The sequence below is a fragment of the Myripristis murdjan genome, chromosome 16 (genome assembly GCF_902150065.1).
Source record: "Myripristis murdjan chromosome 16, fMyrMur1.1, whole genome shotgun sequence".
Lineage (NCBI taxonomy): Eukaryota > Metazoa > Chordata > Actinopteri > Holocentriformes > Holocentridae > Myripristis > Myripristis murdjan.
The window spans coordinates 6,153,068-6,180,175 of NC_043995.1; the positions used below are offsets into that span (position 1 = coordinate 6,153,068).

General features: G+C 41.4%; 1 protein-coding gene and 1 non-coding gene across 5 annotated transcripts; both read left to right on the plus strand.

Moving 5' to 3' along the window:
- Window positions 1-20: 20 nt before the first annotated feature.
- On the plus strand, window positions 21-25,822 carry atad2 (ATPase family AAA domain containing 2). Of its 4 annotated transcripts, none has more exons than XM_030072688.1 (30): window positions 21-373; window positions 1,107-1,261; window positions 1,858-1,913; window positions 3,695-3,881; window positions 5,266-5,353; window positions 7,594-7,681; window positions 8,671-8,862; window positions 9,160-9,280; window positions 10,340-10,354; window positions 10,939-11,040; window positions 11,571-11,679; window positions 11,850-11,965; window positions 12,066-12,240; window positions 12,471-12,559; window positions 12,656-12,815; window positions 13,336-13,426; window positions 13,956-14,133; window positions 14,233-14,369; window positions 14,859-14,991; window positions 15,442-15,628; window positions 18,370-18,555; window positions 18,688-18,823; window positions 19,335-19,531; window positions 20,488-20,647; window positions 20,866-20,988; window positions 21,763-21,939; window positions 23,029-23,799; window positions 24,180-24,313; window positions 25,262-25,390; window positions 25,628-25,822. In XM_030072688.1, exons 1-30 carry the CDS (start codon window positions 179-181, stop codon window positions 25,658-25,660), a joined length of 4,620 nt encoding a protein of 1,539 aa, XP_029928548.1. In that variant the 5' UTR covers window positions 21-178; the 3' UTR covers window positions 25,661-25,822. The 4 variants fall into 4 exon arrangements, with proteins under 4 accessions (XP_029928548.1, XP_029928550.1, XP_029928549.1 ...); XM_030072690.1 differs by having other exon boundaries at window positions 10,939-11,028; XM_030072689.1 differs by having other exon boundaries at window positions 7,597-7,681.
- On the plus strand, window positions 17,063-17,199 carry LOC115374557 (small nucleolar RNA SNORA5). Its single transcript, XR_003929630.1, has one exon. It is a non-coding gene; the product is annotated as a small nucleolar RNA SNORA5 (small nucleolar RNA).
- Window positions 25,823-27,108: the final 1,286 nt, after the last annotated feature.

Here is a 27,108-nt window from a genome sequence, read left to right on the forward strand (position 1 = left end):
GTTTGTGGCGCCAGAAATCAAGGGGTATTGGGAAGCGGTTGTGTGTGCATGTCAGCTGGCGGATATTTACTATTATCTCGGATATGTTGGCGGCATCGTAAACATAACGGCGGTTTTAGTCAGAGCAGCGGCTGGTCGTTTATCGTTCATGCTAATATAAGCTCGGTTTGCAGTCAAGATGGTGATACTACGCAGTAGCGGCAATGCCGGAGCTGAACCGGCAACTACTCCGAAGAGGAGGTCGTTGGAGTTGGATACAAGCTCCGAGTTTCTGTCGCTGCTTCCCGCGTCGCAGAGAAAGTCCGCCCGCCTGACCCGCTCCTCCCGGGCCCTGGATGACAGCTTCAGTAGCCCTGAAAACAACACGGTGAACGTGAGTATGGACAAGTAGCCAGCCGAGGAGGTAATTAGATCACGATCTGTGATCTGCCGTGAGCGGGGTGAATTATCGATGACCACAACTTTGCCGTGCTATCACCGCTAGCCCGCTAAGCTAACTAGCTGCCTTGTCAAATTCAAGCAAGCTGACACATTTATGTGACCGGGCAGCCAGAGTGCCCCCCTCAATGAAACTCATGTGGTTCCTCCTGAACATGCATCTCCTGATCAACCTACAGAGCAACATGCGTTATGTAATCATGCAAAAGTCCATAGTTAATAAAAAAAAAACTTTACTCAGATATTTTGATGTTATGTTTTAATCATACGATCACGTGATAATAGCAATAAGCACGTTTCCAGCTGAATTTGTCCTGTTTGTATAATAGTCCTAGATAAGGTGCTGCGGTGTTCCTATGAACGCTGTAACTGTCGGGGAATGAAGGGGGTGGGACCCAGCTCTGCAAGATTTTTTTCCCACGCTGTTCCACGCTTCTCGCCTGTAAACTAGGCAAATCTGAGGAAAATAAATCCACTGTTTTGTAAGTGTGTATTGACACACATTTGAGAAAGTAAAACTGTGGAATACACATGGTTTGTAAGAACTCAAAGTTCAGGTCCATGCATGAAAGTGAGTTGTGCAACATTTATGTATAGTTAGGTCAAAACATTTGGCGTGTTGGAGAGCCGGAGAGACTGTGCACTCATTTTGTGCTGACTCTTTTTAGGGTCATGCTGATGTGATGAAGGAGGAGGGCAGTGGTCCTTATCACACTCGGAGGACCAGAGACCCGAGAGTTAAATTGGAGGTCTCCTTCACAGACATGGATGGAAAGACCAGCTCCCCTTTGACTGAGGACAAGACAGCAGGATCTGGCACCAGGTAATAATTGTCCACCCACTAAAACATAATAACTAAATATTGAAAGACCATGACCAAGGCCCAAGGCTGCATAATAAGTCAGGGTATTTCATGAGTCATGGCATCTCTAGGAAGTCATGGAATTTTGAAAAGTCTCCCGTAGTTGTGGAAAGTTGTGGAAAATCATGGAAAGTTTGCACCTCAGTTAAAAAAAAAGTTACCGTAAGTTATTCATCAGTACACGTGTAATATTTGTCTTACAATTGCCCTCATGTTATGTTCACTTCTACATGTTTAGAATTTTACCTAAGGGGAAAAAAACAACGTTACTTTTATATAGTTTATGGAAATTCACATTGCAGTCATGGAAATGTTCTTGAGGTTGCCCCCCTGGAGGAATCATGTTGATGTTTCTTATAACACCTCATCAAAAGTGATATCTATTTTTCAATGCAGCTAACTAAAGAAAAAATGGTCACAGAAAAGTGATGTGCTCAATAGTTTCACATAGCAGCCTGTTTTCTGATGTGCAGAAGATGACAAAATGATAGCAGAAGGATTCTTTGTCAGTATTGTATGGTCCTACTAGGTATTTCACTTGTCATTTCTCTCTAAAGGAAATCTCCCAGGCTGCAGAGAGAGGGGAAAGCATCCAGTGGCAAGCAACAAGCAGGTACCATGTGGCAGTATCATTCTTAGGAATTCATATGCTACTAAAATCAGAGCATTGTCTACTCCCCACCTGTCCCCATGGGGATCAAATGATCTAAAGATATAACCATCAGACATAGTTACATTTAAAAACCTTCAGACTGCAGTGATCATCACAACAACATTCAGAGCATGAAGTGGTTCTGTCACTGGATGAGATGCTAATCTGCTGCAAGTGGAGTGTACATATTACTTCCTCCCATACATACAGCTTCTGAACTAACAGCACCGTGCCTCTGACACCATAATGCCAGTCGCCTTTATCAGTGGTGGCACTGATATGTGTGTGTGTGTGTGTGTGTGTGTGTGTGTGTATTATATATATTATATTATATGTATACATGTATACATATAATACATATGATGTGTGTGTGTGTGTGTGTGTGTGTGTGTGTGTGTGTGTGTATATATGTATATATATATGTGTGTGTGTGTGTGTGTGTGTATATATATGTGTGTGTGTGTGTGTGTGTGTGTGTGTGTGTATATATGTATATATATATATACACACACACACACACACACACACACACACATATATATTTATATATATGTGTGTGTGTGTGTGTGTGTGTGTATGTATATGTATGTATGTGTATATATATGTATATGTATATATGTGTGTGTGTGTGTGTATATATATATACATATGTATATGTATATACATACATACATATGTATGTATATATATATGTATATACATATATACATATATATGTATATGTATGTATGTATGTATATACATATATACATATATATGTATATGTATGTATGTATGTATATACATATATGTATATATATATATATATATATAAATACACACACACACACACACACACACACACATATATATATATATATATATATATATATACATATTAATGTGTGTGTGTATGTATGTATAGTATTGTATTGTATTGTATAGTATAGTAATCATAAGGTCCATTATACACAGTTCTCTCCAAATTGACAATGACAAATTAAAATGACAATTTTTGTCATTTTAGGCCCACAACCTGACAAGGATTAGAGGAAGACTGATAGAGTAAATAAGAGGCTCCACAATTTCGTTTACAATAGCTTTAAGAATTTTGCTACAGATTTGATCTGTGCCAGCTGTATGGGAGCTTTTCATATCCACAATGATTTTCAAGACTTCATTTCTGTCAGTTGGCATCAAAAAATGAATTCAAATTATTTCTTTGTTTTGTTAGAAGAGATTTTTATCCAGTGGAGATAAAATGATTGTCGAAACCTGCAGCAGTTGTCAAAAGCATTGGTGGCATTTCTGGTGTTGTGTTTGATTTTGGTGTTGGGAAGCACAGTGGGTTTGTGACCCTGGCGGAGGACTTCAGTGAGCACCTTCCAAGATTACTTTTGACTGACCCTGAGAAGCTTTAATAAGCTTGGTGTCGTGTCTTCAATCAGTCATTTGTGGTACATATGTATCAATTTCTGCATTTTGTATACAACTCCTTATTTCCACCACTTGGATTGTTTATTATTGCTGATCATGTTTGTTGTTTTTAATTGATGGATTTCAATGAAGTCATTTGCAAGATTTTTACATTCAGAACTACAACTTTTGTTTTACAACTCAAATAATGAATTAGTGTAGCTACATAATTGCTAAAACTGGTTACATTGGTGTTGCTGTCAGGTGGATGAACGTGTACAGCTGAGTGGAAAGCAGTTGTTTATGTTACTCAAGGTATGAATAATGTGTTTTCATTGGTGTCTCAGAGGTGCCGGACAAGGTGGAGGAGTCGTCCACTCCCAAGAGGAGCCGCTTCAGTCTCCAGAGCCGAGCGGTGGAAGACGAAGAGGAGGAGGATGAAGAGGACCGCTCAGTGCGACGTAGTTCCCGAATCACCAGATACAAACTGGACTCCCGCAACCAGTCAGTCCTGTATGACCGACTCATCACCAAGTGAGTCTAGTAACGTCCACTCCTCTTTTGGCTGCCTCCTCTGTTGCTTCAGCTCAATTCGAGCTACTGGTGTTGACAAATGATCACCTCACGCAAAGATGTAAAAACTCATCCACAGGGGGGTAAGACCTGTTGCTTCTGAGTTGTAAACTACATGACTTGCCTCAGGCTCTGACAAACACTGCATTTAAAATCTAGTCAACCATTGTCTGATTTTACAGACCTTACACAAATCACTATGATCAGCATAGCCAGCCATTTTTTGACAAATTCAAGCAAGGAAGAAATGCCTCCTTTTCTCAATTTATTTTAACTATATTGAAACAATCAGAGATATAAGGGCTAAGGTGGAGCTTGAGACCCTGTTCCATGGTGAACCAGTTCTGGTGTAAACAAAGCCGACTGGTTTAAATCAGGTTTACCTTGTGGATGCACAGTGTGCAGTTGTGTGATGTGTGTGCAGTGATGGAACTGGGAATAGTACGGTAGTGAAACAGTATGCCAGGAATAAGTAGGTTACCAATGCTAATGAAATCTTATCAATTTCCAACCTTAAAGTGATATTTCACTCAGCTATTACATGGTGTATTACTATTTTCAGCAGCCTCAGTCCCATATAAATATATCTTATACAGTGACATCAGCGGCCCCTGCTCTGTGTTAACGTCATTGTTTCTCCTGGTTGTCAAGGTCCCAGTCCACTTCAATTCATTTTTGTAGAGAAGTCTAAAATAATAGCGTCAAATAATAGCAACTCACACTGTTGTTGCTTTGAACTGTCTGTGCAACAGCACAAGGATATGTATAATTTAAATATGTTTTTCAAGCATTTTTATTGTGAAGCAAACAATGTATCAGTAGTACAATCTCCTTTGATATACACATTGCCTCATTTCAAATATATACAAGCGTAATATGAAACTTGTAGTAGGAATCACAAAATTAGAAAATAAATAAATAAACAATAACTGGGGAGTTGTATAATTTAAATATGTTAATGTAAAAATTTCTTTTGCATTTCAAGTGTAATAAAAATGTAAATGTACATCATATATTAACTAAACTAATCTATTCAAAACCCTCTGTTTCATTGAAATGTTTTCTATAGTGTGCAGAGTATACTTTAGAACTATTACGTTTGGCAAATGAATGGCATTAGGACAGCGGCAACCATTAGGAGTGGCAATACTGACAGTTGACAGCAGGGGGGGCTGAGGTAGATGATGGTATACTGAGGATGCATTTCCATGAGTGTATGGCTGCTGAAAACACCAAAATGAAATACTGGTTTAATTTTAGCAGAATTGGCTTTGGTTTATCTCAGTTTTTTATAAAATTGTTTTGTTTTTTTTTATATATAATTTTTTAAAAAACTGTCCCTCAGCACGGCTGAAGCTGTTCTCCAAAAGATGGACGACATGCAGAAGATGAGGCGCAGACTGAGGAGCAGAGACAGAGACACTAAAGAAGAGGTGAGGTCCCAGACACTTTTCATTTGACACAACCACCGACAAATTAGACCTATTACTCAAAAACACATTAACCTGCTGAATCATGTCACGCCCGACACAACACAAAAAAGGTAAAGTGTATAAGACAGCCCACACTCCAGTTTGTGCTCTTCCCAGTGTTCATTCATTCATTTAGAACCGGAAAATTACCACAGTTCATATTCAATAGAATTTCCTTGAATCGCTGTTTGTCTGGCCCCTCGCCTGAGACTTTAAATGACTTGCCCAAAGTGTCCCTTCCAGGAGCACAAGCAGTGCAACTTGTGTTTAATGTGCAACTAAACAAGTGAAAGGGAGAAGGAATGCACACCACTGTTGAAGAGGTGCTGACCACAATTTAAGTACAAATGTGAAGGAAGGAAGTCACATTCTCTTGGCCATGATGAAGAGTAAATTCTGAGGTTACCAGCGTTGTGACAATAATTCTTTTTTTCCCCTACTAAATAGTATGGTAGTATGAGTATTGGAACGCAGGGCAAGTCTTCTGTGGGGAATAGGACACAGGTGTACTTAATCAAGGGCCAGAGTGTCCTCAGTCACATTTACATACGGTAGGAGGGCCAAGTCACTGATTCACATATTCAGAACATTGCTTTCATAGGAAAACTTTATATTTGATAAGTGGTTGGAGTTATCCACTGTATCAAGAAAACATTTCCATGCAACTGTCAAAATACAGCTAAGGGTCTAGAATACAGCCTTATCAAGACACATAATTGAATTTGCCAGGTCTGTCCTAATATTATAAGGAAAAACCAAACACCCCTGGTTCTGACTAGGTTCCTAAAAGGGAGACCACAAAGGATAGACATAGAATCACAAGTAGATTTAATGTAACAATTAATATTTTAGAAAATCTATTTTTATATAGAAAAAAGCACTTGAATGTAGAAAAATAATTTTATAGTGATGTTGAAGGGTTTTCAGTGTAGTGAGTCCCCGGGAACCACAAGGGGTGTGAGTGGGTCCCCAGTAAAATTTGTCTCTTTTGGAATTAAACTTGTGTTTGATTGTAGGTATATGGAAATAATTATGGTTATATTCATGTTTGTGTTGGGTATTTGGTGTGTGCTTTTTGTTGACTCCCGAATGCCTCGGTGTGCTGTGGAGCTATTGAGTTTGTTAGTTCAGTGGCAGCCACAGCCTGAGTCAGCTCTGTTTTGAATCAGACTCCTTCACTGAGCGGGATTTGATGAGAGAAAAGACAGGTTAACATTTGCCAGAGAAAAATAGGGTCTGTTGGTTAGTGAGTTTACTGTGTCCCTTCCAATTGAAATGCATCAGGGAGGCAGGACGCATACTGTTCAACACCACTGTACACACAGAAAAAACAAATGTGTCTACGGTTAAGACAGGTCGAGGAAAAGTGCCTAGGTTTCTCTTTACCAGACAATAAACTATATAAAGTTAATGTGCAACTAAAGAAATAACAATTTATTTTGGCACACATTCATTCCTCTCTAAGACCTTTGCAAACATGTAATGCATGTTTGCATGTTTAAATGATTGACTCAGTATAAAGTTTATTGTCTAGTACAGAGAAACCTCGGCGTCTTCCCTCTGTCTGTTTGGCGGGCAGGAGCCACCAAATTCCAATGCACTGCACCAAAATATGTGGCTCCAGGATCGGCCTGTTCGCCCACTTGAAGACCCACAAGGATCAAGAGGGACAACTGCCATACTTGACTCCAAGTGACCGCCAATGACGATGCAATGGAAAGAAAATAATCATATTCCACATCTTGCATTTTATTTAAAATCCATGCATCTATCTTCTTTTCAAATTTGACCTTTTGTAGCAGTTGAGACTACATAAAAGTAGACAATCCTCTGCAACATCTAATTTTTAAATACCATAGTCAGGGGCACTTGCTCCAGGCTAATGCGCTTCTGACCCCCCTGTGGGTAAGTGGTTTGCAATCTCACCAAAAAAAGTTAGTAGATGAGGATATACTGTGTACAGGCTCCACACCTGTCTGTCTCAGATTGTCCCTGGCCCTTGACTGCTGTGCAAGATGCTATGGAAGAACATTTGGGAAACTGTTATTGGTCCTCTGAGCCACTTTTTTTGCTTGGCAGTAATATAACCTGACACTACCATCTAATGTTTTGGCAAATGAAATCGTCACTTGGAAGCAGCGCCATGTTTCAGCCTGAACTTGGATAATAGTAAATACCATTTGAATTCTGTGTCCTCCTAGAAGATGGGGATGTACACGAGAGGCAGCAGGCGGAGGTCTGTGAGGATCAACGTGCAGAGTAAAAACACCACAGAGGAGGAGAATCAAGGTGAGATGGATTAAACTTCTATTGCTGCAACTAGGGCCTGGCAATAAATCCATTAATTCAGATTTATGTTTAAATCAATATCTGTAACAGCTGAAATACAAAATCAAGATTTTGACTTGGCTATTTTATAACATTAGAAAAGCAGCTGAGCACTCTGCCAAGTAAACTAGGCAAGTCACTCGTCTTAACAGAACATGCATGCCCAGAAATGCATGCGCAAATCACCAGTCACATGGCCACAAAGGTTGCCATCAGTTAGTTGTAGTTGGTGTAAAAAGTCAAGATTTAATTTTTTTGGCCATATCACCCAGCTCTAGCTTCACCTGCTGCTGCTTTGATAACTGTGCGATCTGTTCAGTTTGTTAGTTTTTTTTTGTTTTTTAGTAATTGGCTGATCCAATGAAGGTAGGGGGCAATTTTACATTAACTGGAGTTTACATACATGTGTAAACATACATGTACATAAATCACATACATGCATTTTAAAGAGAAAATGCCAAGACTAGGCTGCCAATAAAAATGTGGACATGCTGCCCCAGTGGACACAGTCAGTGGGAAGTTCTAATGGAAGGCTTTGAATCAATACAAGCACCTAAGAATCAAAACCTATAAGTTACTAAGTAAACAAAAATATCATTATCAAAAAAGGGCTTTTATGACTGCTTGACTGAAACACAATCCAAGTTGGAGTGGCATGAAGGTCTTAGGCCTGAAGCGGCTGGAAATATTGAGCAGACTCTCAGCTCACTGTGCTATGTACAGTTTGTGTGCCAGAAAAAAAAAACAAAGATTTTAAAATATACTGATGGTGATCCTTCCAGTGTTGCAGGCAGTTTAGACACTGGAATGCCCCATGTCACTATCCGTCTCACCAAGGGTCAGGGTAGTCTGTTATTGAATTTTTGGCGATTTCTTGTACCTAATATCAGCAGTAGTTTGTAATGTGCTTAATAAACCTTGGTATCTCACCTTATGCCTTTTATTCATAGAAGAAGATGAGGATGATGAAGATGATCATGATGAAGAGGAGGAGGGAGATGGAGAGGAGGAGGAGGAAGAAGAGGATGATGAAGATGATGATGATGATGATGAAGATGGAGAGGATGAGGAGGAAGACAACCAGAGGCGCTACGACTTCAGGCAGCGGAAGACGGTGGTTCGCTACCAGGCCCCGCAGGATGGTACAGCTCCGCTTTGCTTCTGTTTCACGGGTTTTCTGTTCAAATATGTCCAAAGTATTAATCAGTTTACAGGCTGATCATAATAATTGTTCAAATAAGTGATAAGCCAGGCATTTGATACATACAAAAGCTCTGAAAATCTTGGGCATAACTTGCATGTAATTTTGATAGGAGTGGTTTCCTGCCCCTCTACTAGCGCTCATAAGTCAGGCACACGTAGGCCCATTCATCTTAATGTGGGCTAGCATTCCATAAGGTTTAATATCGTTTGACATGCATTTAATAATGTCGTCTTAGAACCCAGAGAAACCAGGAAGCGCAGCATGTACTTCAAGAGCCACTCGTCTCCGACCAGACGCAGGTTCAGATTCAGCTCCACGGCCCCCAGGAGCCCCTACAACAGAAGAAGAACCAGCCGGTTAGTATGAATGCCAGTCACACAAGGGGTAATAGCCAAGGAGGTGTGTGTTAAATGGTTTGAATCAGGGTAGAACAATATATTGTTTCAGCATCACTATCACAATGTGCAGTGTAGGGTTCATGGTTTAAATAGGTGGGAATAAATTTAAGTAGCAATAAACAGTGCCAACTAAATGCAGTGATCCATATTGTATTAACATTCAAGTCATCAGAAAGGAAACTTTATATCTTGCTGCCTTTATACACTCCCTGTTAACTTGTATCACTAAGTTTGACAGTTGTAAACGGCATCAGCAGCTAAACTGGCAATCACGATGGATTCCGTCCATCGCTGATTGCCGATTCAATCATCAGTCTAATAGATATATAGTACTATAAGGATATAGTACTGCTAATATGACAACTTGTTAAACATTAAACTAAATATCCAAAAACACTTATACTTTTTTAAAAACACTCAAACACTTACATGTATGCAGCAGCTGAAAGCTACAAGCTCACGCCTCTTCCATATGTGGTTTGTCAGAAATTGTTCTGTGACATGTAGGGAATCACTAACTGAATTAGACAAGGCAGGCTACGTGATAGTGGATGCTCCATAAAAGTAAATGACTTGATTAGTAAAAAAAACTAAGGTCAACTTAACATCACAAATTAAAGTGTGCATATATAAGAGGCTGTGTTTTCCCTTTTTCTGGACTGTTTATTCTGGCCATTGGCAAGTGACCCACCCAGTGTCTTGTTATCAGCCGGTAGTCTGACTAATATCCAGGAGACAGCCATACCCATAATTACGATGGAATTCTTCTGCAATGCAAATGTTACTTTATCAGTCAGGAAAACCCTCTGTAGCTACCTGGCAACAGAGAGGTTTTCTCATCCGAAAAGCAGCTGAGCCATTAGGTCATTATAATGGAGGTTAAAATTTCCATCATCTTTTGTTAGCATCTTACTGCATCCTTGATCATTTATTTTGGGCATTGAGAATTAAGTCCTATACAATCCATCCCAATATACCTCTTTCCTCTTTTTTCTGATTCTCTTCCTTCATGCTCAGGAGTAGCTCAGAGAGGTAAGACACTACTACTGTCTTTGTTGCTGTTTTATCATGGGTTTATTGTTCCTCACTGGGGTGTTTTCTGTTTCTGCTGTCCCTGTTGTTTTACACAAGTGTGGCATATTTGGGTGAAACTATTGTCAGACGTATAACCATTGGAACAGTGACACAGTATCTTATTTTATTTTATCTTTCTACATCTTTTGTTGCTCTTCTCCAACATACACTTAAGGGCAAAAGTGAGCTCCAGCAGTTGAACCTAAAAAGATTAAAATACGCCCTTTAAGCACTTAATTTATCCTGCTGAGTGCAAAATCTTTAAAGTATCTACTGTACATCAGACACTTGTGTTTTATTTAGGTATGTTGCTTTAGTTAAATGCATGAAAATGGTTTGTGTTTGACTTGATTGGCTGTTGAATTAGTGAATCATATGGTGTAGGTGCAAAACATGCATTATATCTCAATAGTGTGTAATACTGGTAGATTTATTGTGTTTATTGGAATGTGTGTGTGTGTGTTAATGTCTTCACTGTCACTTAGTACTGTCACTTAGTATGCCACATCAGGATGATACAAACGCATCTTTCCTACTTGCAGAAGGAGACATGCCATTCACAGCAGTGACTCCACATCCTCCTCTTCAGATGATGAGAAATTCCAGAGACGGAGAAGTACAAACAGGAACAGGTCTGTCAATAGGTGAGACCATTCGGCAGCTGCAGACACACAGCAGCTCTGTTTTTCAGTAAGAGTTGAGACTCAAAAGGGGTTGCACAATAATTAAAATGAGTGCACAGATTACCATCAGGAAATGTGCGTCTTAAGCTATTTGCTACTTTAGGTTGCCTTCTAATTCCTGTAATAGAAGAGAAGATGAAGAAGATACTCTTAAGCCCAGTTTCCACTTGGCATTAACAAACACCTTAGGTGATGCTATCACAAGTAGACAGCTCTAAGTACGTCTGTTCACTCCTGGCGTTAGAATGCGTCTCCACATGCGTCTTGAATGATAAGTTTCACTTGTCTGTATGATTCTTAGTTGTAATAGAAAGCAGGACTCAGGGATTGCCTCCAGTTGTTACCCATTAACCTGCTGTTTAATGATAGTAATCATCACCAGAGGGAAGCCAATGATTCACTGCATCCTAAATACACTGTCAAAGGGAGCGTACACAGGCAGTCCAGCAAAGCAGAAATTCCATGTGTTTTCTCTGTTGTTCCCCCTCCAGATGTCTGCCAATGAACTTAGTGAAGGAGGACCTGCTGGGGATCCACAAGGACAGGATGAAGATCGGAGCCAGCCTGGCTGATGTGGACCCCATGCAGATAGACAAGACGGTAGGCACCGAGATAGCACTTAGTCAAACAAACAAGTATCCAGATAGGCATGGTGTTACATATTACTGATTTTTTTGGATAGTAGGAGAACTGGTAGGATACTGAAACATAAAATCTAATTAGACAGAATATGATACAAGTGACTACATGGCGCTGTGTTTGTGACCTAGGTGCGTTTTGATAGTATCGGAGGTTTGAGTAGACACATTGCAGCACTGAAGGAGATGGTGGTCTTCCCTCTCCTCTATCCAGAAGTCTTTGAGAGGTTCAAGATACAGCCACCCAGGTAATTGAGGGCCTTCTTGGCTACTCCCATTTCTTCTCAGCCTCCTACTGCCTGCCTGTTCTCTGTCACTTCTCACTCTCTGTTTTTTCCTTGTCTTCAGGGGCTGTCTGTTCTATGGCCCTCCAGGTACAGGGAAAACCCTTGTAGCCAGAGCACTAGCTAATGAGTGCAGTCAGGGGGAGAGGAAGGTGTCATTCTTCATGAGGAAAGGAGCCGACTGCCTCAGTAAGTGGGTGGGAGAATCGGAGAGACAGCTGCGACTTCTGTTTGACCAGGTAAACCACACACCTCTACAGTATACAGCACACTAAGAACATACATTTTGTTTAACCCCGAATTTTTGGCTTTTCCACATGTTAAATTGGTGCTTTTCATCCCACCAGTTCCCAACATTATTGAAAAACAATGCCACTAACAAAGAGGTTTTTTCCCTTCAACTGCATTACCTACAAGTAATAGAAGTGAATATAAAGAGTTGATTTAGTTTCTGTTGAATTCCTCTCAGGCCTACCAGATGCGTCCGTCCATCATCTTCTTCGATGAGATTGACGGTTTGGCTCCAGTCAGGTCTAGCCGACAGGACCAGATCCACAGGTGAGCTGCCCTATGCTTCTGCTTTTTTTTTTTTAATTTGTAGGAGTCATGGTGAGGTTAGTGATATTAATCTGAGTCTCCCTGTTGTCTCCATAGCTCCATTGTGTCCACCCTCCTGGCTCTCATGGATGGTTTAGACAGTAGAGGAGAGGTCGTAGTGATAGGAGCCACAAACAGACTGGATTCCATCGACCCAGCTCTGAGACGACCGGGACGCTTCGACAGAGAGTTCCTCTTCGGTTTGCCAGACAGAGAGGTCAGAATCTGAGCAAATCCTCTTTCAGGTGGTGTCCAAGCATGAGGCAGGGCTGTGATGGACAGTTATGACTGTGCAAATCTTAGTCAAATCGCCTTAAGTAATCTTAAATCAATAATAGGGCTTGGCCAAAAAAAAAGAAGGTTGTAATGTGCTGTAGCTGTGCTTGTCATTCTATCTATATCTATTTATTATCTTTGCATGGTAAGTGCCGACAAACTGAATCCTGTAAGCTAGGTCCCTCAGCTCCACCATGTTCTTAATCTTTGGCCAATCTGAGCATGATATGAAAATAACAGGAGTTATATTTTAATTGCAGGAAGTCATAGTGTTTAATGGTGAGCATCTGTAGCATTAGAGGAAGGGCAGCAGCATGTCACACACAGCACAGCTTGACCAAATGCTCTATCAGTGGCTCTGGGCTCGGGAAGCAGCTGCTCTTCAACTCTTGTGGATTCTCTGGAGCCGGCAAAGTATTAGATCCAAAATGGAAATCTTGTGTGCTCCGTCTCCACGGCAGGCAAGAAAGGACATTCTGAAGATCCACACCAGACAGTGGACTCCTCAACCCTCTGACGCTTTCCTGGAGGAACTGGCTGACAAGTGTGTTGGTACGCATACATGCATACACACATGCGTAAGCACATTCAAACTTTTTTACAGTCACTCTCAACAATCACATGTTCTTTCACCATTATACGGCATGACCATATAGTGATGAAACCAGTATTCTATCCCTGCAGTCGTCCCCCACAACTGGAAAATGTCCCACATGTGAAGTATAACAAAAAACTGATCATCTGGCGTTATTGCTTAGCTGGCCCCCAAAAAACAAAGATGTAGACTTGCAAGTGCAGCACACTTGTTCGTATAGCTTGGTATGAATATCCAGTAATGTATTATTGAAGTGCATTATCTAGTGGAACTGATCCTGGAATTACAGAAGATTCATGTTACATTATGTAACTCATGAGTAATTTGTCTGAGACCTAAAATTAAAACTCATCTAAAATATGTTCTACAGGAAACCCTGATGAACCGTTTTGGGCACGTTTTCCACTTGATTGATGAGTACAGATAGAAAATAAAGTTCACTGATTGTGTTGGCGACAGCTGTAAAAATGTGTTACTGCTGTCCAGGTTACTGTGGAGCAGACATCAAGGCGGTGTGTTCAGAGGCTGCTCTGTGTGCGCTGCGCCGACGCTACCCCCAGATCTACTCCTCCTCACAGAAACTAGTACTGGATGTCAACAACATTGCCATTGGCAACAGGGACTTCATGTCTGCAATGGCCAAGATGGTGCCCGCAGCCCAGAGGTGGGACCAAGATAACTTCACTATGAGCTCCATGTCCTGGTATTTGTGTGTGGCCGGCATTTAAATGATATTGTCTGTGATCTGGCTTGTGATTTCCAGGGCGGTCGTGTCACCAGCCAAGGCCCTGATACCAGCCATCCGTCCTCTGCTCAGTGCAGCCCTTCAGGACATCCTGCACATCGTCAGCAGGCTGTTCCCCCATGCTGAACAGGGCCTGAAAAGGAAAAGAGACCAAGGTGGAGTCCCACTTTTATTTTCTCTCTCTTTGTTTTCTGTACTTCAGTGTTTCCATGCATAGAGTTTACATGGGCAGCCCACCCAAATGGATTTCTTTCTTTAACATGTCAAACAACGGGGTATGAATGTCCACGTCTGAAACTCTGGCAGACCCACAAAACTCATTTTTCTGGTGCAGACCAAACCGGAGTAGCCCCTCCTGCTCCCATGTAGTAGCGGCCAAGGAAATAGTGATGCATACTGAGAGAACAAATACGAGCATCAGTGCTATTAATGCCTCACTGCTACAGAGTATTGGACGAGGGAAGTGTCATTACCATGTTGGTTTCAATACATCATTAACAGCTCTGCACGCAGCTCACCCTCTTCTTAAAATGGAATCACGTGTAACAAAATCTGAGATGCGATTTGCGATTTTATAAAATACACTTCAAAAAGCTGTTGGGAGTCACTGTTGGAGGGTGGGTGTGTGTGTGTGTATTCTCTAGATGTGCCCTGTGGTGTGTTTGAGGATGATGTGATATTCAGTGAAGATGAGGATTCAGCACTCTGCTTCAATGGACCGACCTCTCAGCCTCAACCCAGAACATCTGCTGCTAAAGAACTGCTCAACCTCAGTAGGTGGGTTAGCCTGTGAAATGTTTAGCAGGGACTTTCCCTTATTTTCCTCTGGTACTTCACACCTGTTCATACCTGTGTGATATCACATTTCATCAGTGTACAGATCATTTTCTAGATACCCTGTCTGTTGTTTATTGAGTAGTATATGCTTAGTAGAAGTAAGTAAAAGTTGTGTTGATAAATATTCATTATATCCACACTGACTCAGCCACTCCATAGCTGTGAATTTTCACACAGCTCTCACAATCCTCTTAACATATTCAGAAACACAAGTTTCTGCCTGAACTTTGAATCTCCTTTTGTCTCCATTCTTCCCTGTGTTTAGTCTCACAAGTGCCCTGAGCCATCCAGTGTCCCTCTGACCCAGCCAGCTTTTTGAAGATCATCCAGGCAGTCTGCCTCCAAATGCTCTGACAATAAAACACCTTTCTCTGTCTCTTCTGTGTCCAGGAGTGTGCTGAGCCAGCCAACCTCCTTCCGTCCCAGGCTGCTGCTGGAGGGCAGACCGGGCTCCGGTCAGAGCTCCCACCTGGCCCCTGCTCTCCTCCACGCACTGGAGAAATTCACTGTGTACACTCTGGACATGGCTGTGCTGTTTGGAGCCAGTGCCACTGCACCTGAAGAGACCTGTGCTCAGGTAAACCATGCAACGCTATGCAAGAACAGAAGATTGATGAGTCAGTGGCTCAGTGATAGTACTGGTCACAGCATATGGTGGTACCTGTTAACACAGCATCATCCCAACCGCATTCAGCCCTACCCATAGCTTTTGTTGGTTAGCTTGAGGACTGATCGTCAGTGACAGATAGACAGACATGTCTGCAGCTTCCCCAGGTCCTGATACTCCTCCCATAAATGAAAACGTATGCAGAAATACAGCCATGAGTGGGAAGATTCAAATACTAGGTTTGACAGTGAAAATGGATTTAAATCAAACTGCTAAATATGTCGGCGAGTGTTTTCTGTGGCTCATGGTGGCCCAGCAGACGTGTGGCAGCGTGCTACAGGGGAGCAACATTCCCGCAACGTCAAAACCAACAAAAACCAAACAGCAGTCTCACAGTTCTTCGAGCCCCACGCCTCTCTTGAGGCTGATCTGGTTACACAATCTAGTTATTGCAGGTGTACAGAGATGGGCAGTATTTCAAATGTATTTAAAATAACTATTGAATTATGTCTTAGTATTTTTTAATTTGTATTTTTCTGCACAGAAAAAAGATGTAATTTATAACAAAATATTTTTAGAGCTTGTATTTGTACATTTGAAATACTCAAAATATGTTGTCATTTTATTCTCAAGAGACCATAGTCTGGATGTGGGTATGCTGCCTTGCAAGTCACTGAGGCCCCCCATGATAACTTAAAACATTTTGTGGCCCCTACCCCCAAGAACGTTAAAGATGTCATATACTAGCATATGACATCCTTAATGTTTTATTTTTTGTATTTTTTATGTTCATGTATGTTTTTTATTTTTATTTTAACTTTATTTTACTCATTTAATTTAGTAGTTTGTAATTATTATTTCTAGAATTATCATTCTCATGTTTATACATTAATTAGAATAATTTAAAATCATTAACATTTTCCAAAATAGCACAATATGGAATGTCAGTGCTGTACTTAAAGGATTTTAATATGTAATGAATCCGCACCCAAGTCTGATGAATCGCATCGTATCGGGAGGTCCCTGACGATACCTATCCATAACATATTATATGATCAATCTGGCAATAGACTAATAACAATGTAATTCAAAATTACCATTCCAGTTTATTAAATCAGAATTTGCACAATGCACTCACTCAACACAATGCAATAAAATGTAGATATAAAAAATGAAGTGCATAGACTACATATTAATACAAGGGATGAGAGAATCAATACAGTACTGTAAAAAATAATATCACCATACTCTGCGGTATACTTTCTGTCAGTGGGGAAAGCAATTCATGGTGATAGCTTCTGTCTTTCTCTCAAATACATGTGAACCTGCCATGCATCCTAACACTGCTTAAAACAATCTAGACATCCACTCAGATGTGCTCTGAGGTGCTGGGAAGTCCTGCTCTGCAGCCTTGTCAAATTCAGTGTGTGCTGTTCAGTGGACCTCACTGGCCAAGATGGCTGCCACAGAGAACATGCAGTCCATTTGCCCCACCTCCTGTCACTGTGGAGGCTGGGGATAAATAAATACTGCAGATAAATCCCAGTATGAAAAAGAGCCATAATGGCGGTGAAGGTGAGTGAGCCTTGCTGTAGTAAACTTTTAATCGTCAGTGTTTTCTTGTGGTCCTGAGGAGAGAAAAAAGGTAACAAGTTCAGCATTGTGTTTTCCAGGCTTGGAAAAGTTTAGAAAAATACATTAAGTGGCGTCTAAAAGTATGAGTTTTCTACCAAGAACTGTATTTCACCATTTATCAAAATAATACAATTTTTAAAAATCAGCTCATACTGCTGAATCAGTGATACATTATTTGAAACTGATGAAAAATTAAAAAAATATATATATATCTGAAATATCTTCTTTTTACATGATTTATCAAGATTCTCACAAGTTGTATTTCACTCAGATATTAATACATGTACACTCTCACAGTGAGAATTGTTTTTGACCACTGCTAGTGCTTTAACTTTGAAAAAGAACTTCCTCTGAAAAATAATTTTTCCAGTTCATACCAGTAAAAAAAAGGGAAACAGTCTGAGGCCAAACTGTTCTCCTGTGTGCTGGGATAAAAACACCACCAAAATTGTTGCTAAATTGAAATTCTATAAGTGGGCAGCAAAACGCATGCTGGACAGATTTTCATAAATTTGTACAGTTTTTTCTAAATCAAGAGCAGGCAGCCCTAAAGTGACCATATCATCTGAGGGCCAGGATGTCAAGCTAACTTATCAATATCTGCGGTCAATGGCAATTGGCCCATATCTCCAGAACAGAGGCACTTAGCAACTTGGGACCAACATCTGCCTGGGGTTTTCAGGAACACTAAACACTCAGTGTCATGTCTCCTCGACCTTCCATCCCAGAGATATAGAGGATCATGTGGGATTGGGTGGATCCCATCCCTGTCCTATTCTTCATATGCTTAACAGACTGTTCATGAACATAGAATGGAAGACAGTTAATGGTATCTGAACAATGATTATTGTGTTTATATTTCATATCACATACCATATGCACTACTGTAACTTTGACCAGCAAAAAAAAAAAAAAAAAACAAATACAAAAAAACCCCAAAACTTTGCAGTGATGACAGTAATGAGGTCAACCTCGCGGTGGCATCACATGACCGTGGCACTACATAATGCAGTCCTCATCACAGCCCTAATCCATAACCCTGTTAATGTTTCTGTGTCCTATCTTGTGGCCCACAGCTCTTTGTTGAAGCAAAGCGGACCTCTCCCAGTATCCTGTACATTCCTCACATCGGGCAGTGGTGGGAGACGGTGGGTCCTGCCTTAAGAGCCACCTTCCTCAGCCTTCTGCACTCTATCCCCGCCTTTGCTCCCATACTACTGCTGGCTACCTGCAGCCTGCCTTATGAGCGACTCAGTGCTGAGGTGCGGTACAGCAATCAGTAATTTATTTAGTTTGCCATACATTGATCTCAAAATAGTTATTTACTGTTGATCCTGATGGAAATGCTCAGCTGCCCACAGTGATGTCTCCCCTCTTCCCTTTGCTTTTTTCAGGTTCAGGAGCTGTTTCGTGTCGAGTATGGGGAGGTTTTCCATGTCCGAGTCCCCACCAGCAGGGAAAGGAGAGATTTCTTTGAGGACCTGATCCTCAACCAGGCGGCCAAGGCTCCTCCATCTAAGAAGAAAGCTGGTGAGAGACGGAGGAGCTCAGTAACAAACTGTCCGACTCAGTGAGGCAGCTAGCTTTGTGTGCAGCATAAAAGAAGAGAGCTTTGGCACTTTCCTTGCTCAGGGTCTGCCGCGTCACGATTCATGAGTCCAAGAAAACCTGGAAAGTCATTGAACATCATAATGGCAAAATGCAGCATCAAATTATCCTTGAATGAAAGTTTTCAGTCATGAATATTAAATTTATGCTGTGATATTAAAAAACACTCCTGAAGGATTAGGGTCAGGGTCAGAAAAACATGTGTGGCTGCATGACTTTACTGCGTGAAAATGTTTGTCGTTGGAAATATAGCTGAGTCTGTAATAAAATCATATGACTTTATTATGGATTAGCTTTATTATGTGTTATTATGCGAGGTATTTTTTGGGGGGACAGTGGAACATGGCCCACCTAGACGAGGAAAAGGGATTAGCTTAGCACTGACTGAGTTGATCTTACTTGATTTAATGTTTTGTGTGTGATTTTCACTCAGTGCTCCGAGCACTGGAGGTGCTCCCCGTCGCCCCTCCGCCTCCGCCTCGTCAGCTGACAGAAAAGGAGGCGCAGCGATTGGAGGAGCAGGAAGAAGACACACTCAGGGAGCTCCGCCTCTTCCTGCGTGATGTCACCAACCGCCTGTCCCAGGACAAACGCTTCAAGGCCTTCACGAAGCCTGTGGATTTAGAGGAGGTAGCTGTTCTTCCCTAACCAGGCCTTATGTGAGATCCACGCCAGCGCTGCAGTGATTTGATGAATATTTGATTGGTTGCCAGCTGTTAAATTAATCACAGACTATTTTGATAATCGATTAGTTGTTTTGTACGGAGCCAACCTGCGGGCAGTTGAGGGAAAAAAAGTAATTCTGTGCTCTTGGATTTGGAAAGTGTGCACATGCTTTACAAACTGTTCTCTTGGATTGATAATGCATGCTGTCAGATTACAAATCCATGCACACAGATTTGTAACCAGTACCTTCAAGTTACAAATCCATTCCCGTGGATTGGTAAAGTGTGTCCTAAGATTTCAAGAGCTAATTCGTGGGCTTGGATTTGTAATCCGAGGGCACACATTATGAATCCAAGAGCACGGTTTGTAGTTATTTTTAAGAAGACAAAGTCCAAATTCTATGATCCCAGCTTCTCAAATATGAATATTTTCTGGTTTCTTTAGTCCCCTATGACAATAAACTAAGTATGTTTGGGGTGTGGACTGTTGGTTTGGACCAATTTGAGGATGTCACTTTGGGCTGTGGGACGTTCCGATCAACATTTTTCACCATTTTCTGACATTTTATGGACCAAACTACAACTAATCAGCTAATCTAGAAAATAATCAAAAGATTAAGTGATGATGAAAATGATCATTAGTCGCATCTCTAATCTGGCCATACTTAAAATTGGTTGTCAGTTTAAAAAAAAAAAAAAAAAAAAAAAAATAGTTGAAATCATAGTCTTAAGTTAATACTGTACCTACCTGGCCGGAGGTTACACAAAGAGATACTACACACCAAAATCCCTTTAGTTGTTATTGAGTCCATTTGCCCCTGCATTATCCTTGCAGCAGCAGCAGTAGTGTTAATACTAGTAGAAGCTATAGGAAATACTAGATGACTTTTTAATATCCCTCTATTTTGTCGTATCTTGTAGGTGCCAGACTACGCTGAGGTGATCAAGCAGCCAATGGACCTGTCGACTGTTCTCTCCAGGATCGACCTCCATCACTACGGCACAGTCAAGGAGTTCCTCCATGATGTCGACCTCATCTGGCAGAATGCCCTGGAGTACAACCCTGACAGAGACCCCTCAGGTACACACACATACACACACACACACACAGGAATACTGAATATAGTAAATAACACAGTACTAAAGAACATATGAAAAGAAAGTGTCAATATAATGTAACTGTTTAAAATGGTCACCTATTGGACGATGAAAGAAATGGTCAAGTAAAATAATAAAATTGATCAAGGGATTCGGATTTCTGTGTGTGTGTGTGTCTTTGTGTGTGTGTGTGCTCTCCAGACCGTCAGATTCGCCACAGAGCGTGTGCTTTGAAGGACACAGTCCATGCCATCATCACAGATGAACTGGACGAAGACTTTGAGAAGATCTGTGAGGAGATCAAGGAGTCACGCCGCAAAAGAGGTGAGTGCTGTGTGTGTTAATTATGTAAATTATGTATTACAAAGGGAAATGTATTTCACACAACATTAATTTTCACTGATGATGTGCAGAAAGTGTGCCAAAATGAAAAGCAAAATCTTAATGACCTCCTTTTACGTTTCGCTTCAACTCTATGCTGAAATACTACGAGGATTTCCATTTCACACTTTGCACACTGACGCTTTAAATGTGACAAAATGAAACAATAATCATATTGAATTTATCCAAATGCCCTAGTAGTCCTTATTGCATTTCGGAATAATCACTGTCCAACCACAGTCTTGAGATTAGTTGAAATACAGGGCCTACAGACAGACTGCTGATCATGTAGGATGTTTTTTGTTTGTTTGTTTGTTTGTTTGTTTGTTTTCCTCTCAGAATTTTTCCCACTTGATTACATTTTTTTTCAATCGATCTATTTTGGCAAAAAATCCTATGGGGGTATGATAACATACTACATAGCATGCACGCGCACACAGCTACTGAGGCTCCCCACATCATTAAATTTAAAGACATTTCTACTCAACTTTTCATAGAGTTGCTAAAAATAACAGATCTTTTGCAAAATCACAGTTCAGTGGTGGTGCAAACCAACATTGCATGATTCCATACATTGGTTTTGCAGATTAGACAGGTGAGGGAATCCATACGGTGTATATTCAGGAACACAAAAGCAACAGGTTGTGGATCATTTCATAAAGGAAGAGCATGACCACAGGCTCAGTCTGTTCTCTCTCTCTGTTTGTCCGGCTGCAGGTTGCTCCACTGCACAGTTCGCTCCGTCCTTCTACCACGTTCTTCCCAAGCAGCCCAGAGCTCCTGCTGAGGCCAAGACGAGTGACGTTTTGCCAGCAAGAGAGCCTCCCGGAGCCACAGCAGCTCCTGCTGCTGCACCTGCTGCTGCTGCTGCTGTCACATCACCCAAACATCCAGGTTAGGACTGGCCAACATGGATAAAATCAAATATCATGATATTTTTGACCACATACCTTGATATTAGAATCATGATGATATTGGGGGATGACTGCTGGTGCTTTCGCAAAATTTACGCTGAGATTTTTGATGAGCAGTCACTAGTAATGTGGATATGATGACCTATGACCTTTCACTGTAATGCAGCCTGCAAAACCAGGACAAGACGACACACGCTATATCATGATATTACAATATCCAAAATCCCAGACGATGTCTAGTCATATCATGATATCAGTATAATATGGATATATTGCCCAGCCGTAATCGCGGTTGGTATCATGCTGTTGACAGATTACCAATCTAGGATGGCAGGTTTCCAGGGGGGTTCTTTTCCCCAGAATTTTATGCTCTTGGATGAGATAAAACTTGTATGATGAAATGGAGCTGTCGTAGCAGCAGATAATAAAGTACTGATGTGGATAAGATAAATTGTGAACACTAAATATAATAAAAATTAAATTAATGCAGAAAAAAGATTACAGCAAATAAACTGGAAATAATACATCCTGTGAATGTGAATATGAATATGAAGGTCAATGTGAGGCAAACATTGTAAATTGCTTTGAGTGGTCAGTAGACTAGAAAAGTGCTATAGAAATGCAGTCCATTTGCCATTTACCATTTAACCTATAAACTACCACCAAAGTGCCCTTGAGCAAGCCACCAACACTAACTCGTTCCAGTAGCAAGTGTGAATGTATGTGACCCGCCTCCTAAGGCTGCTGTCACTCCAGACCACTGCTGTCAATGTGCTTTTGGCAAGATGGTCTGATTAAATAAAGTGAAGGTGCATTATTGATTTTATAATAGGATTAAATTGGTGTCAATGTAATAACAATAATGTGTGGTTGTAGTGCCCTTGCTGAAGCCAGTTATTTAAAGACCAGAGAGAAAAGTCAAAAAGGTGGACCTAAGAGTTGCAGTGAAGGGCAGAGCTCCAGACCCATTTTTGAGCAGTTTTGTCTACTTTCTATGAAATGTTTTGTATTTTTCCCACTTGTTTGTCTTAAGTAAGCCCCCCTCTCTCTCCCTCTCATATCCCCACAGTCAAGAAGAAACGTCGGAAGAGCCGGAAGAGCCGTTGGTGTAACGGCATCATTTCCAAGAAGAAGTCCACCTCCTCGCCTCACGTCAAAGATGACGCACACCCAACCGGTTCCGAGGAGGACGAAGAGGATGGGGAGGATGAGGAGGATGCTGGGAAGGGTGAAGCAGCAACACACGGGGAGGGGGCGGGAGGAGAGGAGGAGCAGATGGAGGTCGCCATAGAGTCAGGACTTATGGCAACTCAGGATGTTAGTTTAGGTTGTGATTCGAAGGAACGGGATGGTCAGGAGGAGGAAAAAGAGGAGAGGAGTCAGGTAGCTGAAGAGGTCATGCTGTGTGGAGACGGGGAAGCCAGCTCAAACGGACCCGTGCTGTCAGATGAAAACACCAAGCTGTCAGCAGAGGGAGAGGAACAGAACAGCGGAGGCACTACAGCGAGGGCTAACATGGACAGCAACACGGCCACAGGGAGAGATGGCCAGGGGCAAACCAGCACAACGGAGAGTAATGAAAACCACAGCCAGAAACCATCAGACTGCAGAGTCGAAACCCCTGCTGGGCATTCACAGACTGAGGAACGGTGTGCAGACATGGAGGCTGAGGAGAATCAAACTGCACCGCAAGGAGACGGCAGGAACAACACAGAAACTACATCAGAGGAGGCAGAGCAGAACGGCCACGAAGAGCCGATGGAAGTGGAAGAAACAGAAAACAGGCAAACGTCCTCCAACCCCCCTGGAGCTGACAAGGTGGAGGAGGACACTGGCACAGGTTAGCTCTTCATACACTCAACACTGGGCTCAAAATGTTGCACGTATCTGTATCTTTTTGAACTTTTGAACTTTCTGTTGCTTTTTTGTGGAATGTAGGTTAGAAATCCTGTAATAAAACTGCATTAAAAACACCTATTTAGTCGTCACATTATGTCAGCTCTATAATGAACAAGTCAAGTCAAAGAGAAGATTACACTTTCAAGCTAATAAATCATGTAAACTAAGGCAGTATTTTGGTGACGGTGGACAAACAGGGAACACCACACTGCAATCAAGCTGGGCCTGTGAGGTTCTGGGCTACCAAGTGAATGTGTCAGCTTAGTGTCATCACTTGCACTGGTCTGAATGTTTTTTCTGTGTGTGTGTGTGTTGTCTCAGAGCGGAGTGTGAGGCACATGACCCGGGCTCTGAAGAATGCAGTGCTGCAGCAGCAGATGATCGATGTGGAAACAGCTCTGCACATCCTGGACCAGGAGACTCCTCCTGTGGTGGTGGACAGAGACAAATTAAAGGTAGGGAATACTGTTTGTGTGTGCACAGAGTCACTAGCCCTCGAGTCGGTGTCGAGTCATGAGCCGTGAGTGCTCCGTGAGTCCCCGTAACCAGCATCCAAGTCCAAGTCACCTGTTTTGAATCGGAGTCACATCAGACTCCAGTCCTTATGAGATGTGCATGAGCCCAAGTCATCTGTCCATTTTCAAGCTGGACTTGGAGCCGCTCTGCTGGACCAAGCATCGAGCTGAGCTCTTAGCTGAATCCGTTGTAAAATCCAGGGACTTTCCTTCGGCATCTTTCCTTGCTGCACACTGTGAGCAGATTGGAGGAAAAGACCACGCTTAAACTTGTAATGCAGCAGAGTATAAAACCTAAGAGGCATGAACGTCATTTCTGCCCCCTCATGGAGGAAGTCAGTTAAGTTGCTACACCACTTAATGATGAAATTTAAAAACAGTTAGCCGTAGTTGAGTCCAAAGGCAGTAAATGCACAAGTCCGAATCATCAGTGCTTGAGTCACAAGCCATGAAAAAAAGGGTCTGAGTCCTGGAGTTGAGCACTACAAGTCTCTCTCGCACACACACACACACACACACACACACACACACACACACACAGCCTAATTCTCTATAGTGTGTTGGACTTGTTCAGAGTCACCCTAGTCCAGTGCAGTGGCTTCATTCACTGAGTATCAGATGGGCGTTCATTATGTCCATTTTCACAAAAGCAGAGTGGTGTGTGGGTGTGCACATGTAATGTGTGTTTTGGGGCTGAATAATCCCACGGGGCAAACCAGGGATTACTGTAACCTGACTTTACCCAGAGAGACCCCAGCAAGCAGAACAAGTCTGTTTTAATCCCGACTTCATCCCCCTCTGATCCACTTGCTGTTGGGCTTGTTTGACACAGTTACAAAGTTAAAATGCTCTCCTCTCTGGCTCCTGTCACTCTCCTCCCCTCTGCAGGAGCTGCTGGACAGACTAGTGGCCAAGACAGACAACTATGAAGTCCATCAGCTGGAGAAACTGTACGCTCTGCTCTGCCAGAGCATCTATAGACACAGAAGAGACTACAACAAGGCCGCACTAATACAGGTAAGTGTTGTGCTGTGTTAGGGAATTGTTTTTTAAAAAATGCCAAGGTTCCACTGAGAGAGCTGATTGGCTGGGATAACTTGTCAACTCAATGTAAAACATTGCCATTCTGATTCATCATTTATTAAACTTCTGTTAAGCCTTCTGTCAGGAATACAGTTGGTTATAATTGCCCAGTGTATTTCTTTAATTTTGCTTATAATGCATTATCCCCTCTTTGTGTTTTTATTTGTTTAGGAGATGGAGCAAGAGATTGAAGATTTTTATTGAGTTTTCTACAAGAACAATGTGACCTTTTTTTAAGGATAAATACACCTAACCCTCAGTTGTGTAAATGTACAATACCGCATCTATTTTCATAGTAATTTACAGCATTTGCTACTCTTAGTATGCTTTTTTGCTTTATTTAATTAAAGGTTTTTCCTCATAATACTTGTCCTGTGCCTTTTGTGTATTTACAATAAAGGTTGTTGACAAAATTCAGCATTGTATACACATCGGTGTCAGCAATTTTAGTATACCAAAAAAAATCTGTTGTTATCCTATAACATCCTATACATATCTCTATATGACTCCCCATATAGAGATATGCTGTGTAGTGGATGTTACACAGCATCTTATGTAAGCTTGTCTGCTAGCAATCAGAATTTTAATCAATCATGAAAAGTTGGTCTCAAAGTTAGTGCAGTAATGTCTACACAAATTGGCAATAACATTTGATATAACAGCCGCGTGATAGTGAATGATGATAAAGTAAATAAGTAGGTGGGTAAACCATAACCTCAAGTTAATGATCACCACAGCCACAAATATAAGCACAAATCAGTGATATTTTCAGAAAAACATCAGCTTATGCTGTTTTGTTTTTAAGACCCACGTTCCTGTGTTGGATCATTGTAATGCTGTTCATTGATGTATACTACATCAGTAGTATGTATAGACATATATAATTTATTTTTTTGTATTTTTTACATGTCACCAAGCCACAGAGAGCTCTTTCCATCGTGACCAGCACTGCTCATGAGGTGGCAGAGGTAGAGAAGCAGGGCTGTGTGGCTTGAAGCCTTGACTGACTGCAGGAAAGGAGTGAATGCATTACCCCTCTCTGCACGGTGAGGGATGACCGTCAGTCATTCATTCAAATCTCCCTTGAGTCACGTCAACAAATTCGTGAAAATGACTGCCCCATGAATTATTTGGAATAAGGTGGGTGCAGTCACCTGTGCAAATGAACCCCAGGAGATCGGCCGTTCTATCACACCATGTGCCTCATCTGGTGTAAAAATTTATACGCAACTATTTTCTTTTTGTATTTGCAATCCAGCCTCCCTGCCTTGTATTTCTCAGCTGCGTACATTTACACAGCTGCCTTTTAAATACAATAAACAAACCATAATCCTTATGAGTTACACTGTTCCTATGGACACTTGCCATGTGTGTGACGCTGCATTCATGTGCGTATAAATTTACTCTACTGCATATTTTCATCCTGGCTTATTGTTGGAAGGCAATATTTTTAACCGCTAACAGCCGCATTCTGTAAAACTGTGCTGTGACATTTGTTTAATTTTGTTAGAAGACGGACAAGATGTAATTATATTTGAACTGAATGGATGCGTAAACATGTTAAACAACGAGGCGCGTACAGCGTAAACACATTTGGCGCCTGTAAATCGTACAGACAAAATGTATTAGCCTACATATAGCTGGATTAAATA

Bases quoted from the DNA above. Each gene is read 5' to 3' on its own strand.
- atad2 (XM_030072688.1), top strand. From the start codon at position 179: ATGGTGATACTACGCAGTAGCGGCAATGCCGGAGCTGAACCGGCAACT. The intron at 12,241-12,470 runs GTAAACCACACA...AATTCCTCTCAG, and splicing joins TGCGACTTCTGTTTGACCAG to GCCTACCAGATGCGTCCGTC. The intron at 25,391-25,627 runs GTAAGTGTTGTG...TTATTTGTTTAG, and splicing joins ACAAGGCCGCACTAATACAG to GAGATGGAGCAAGAGATTGA.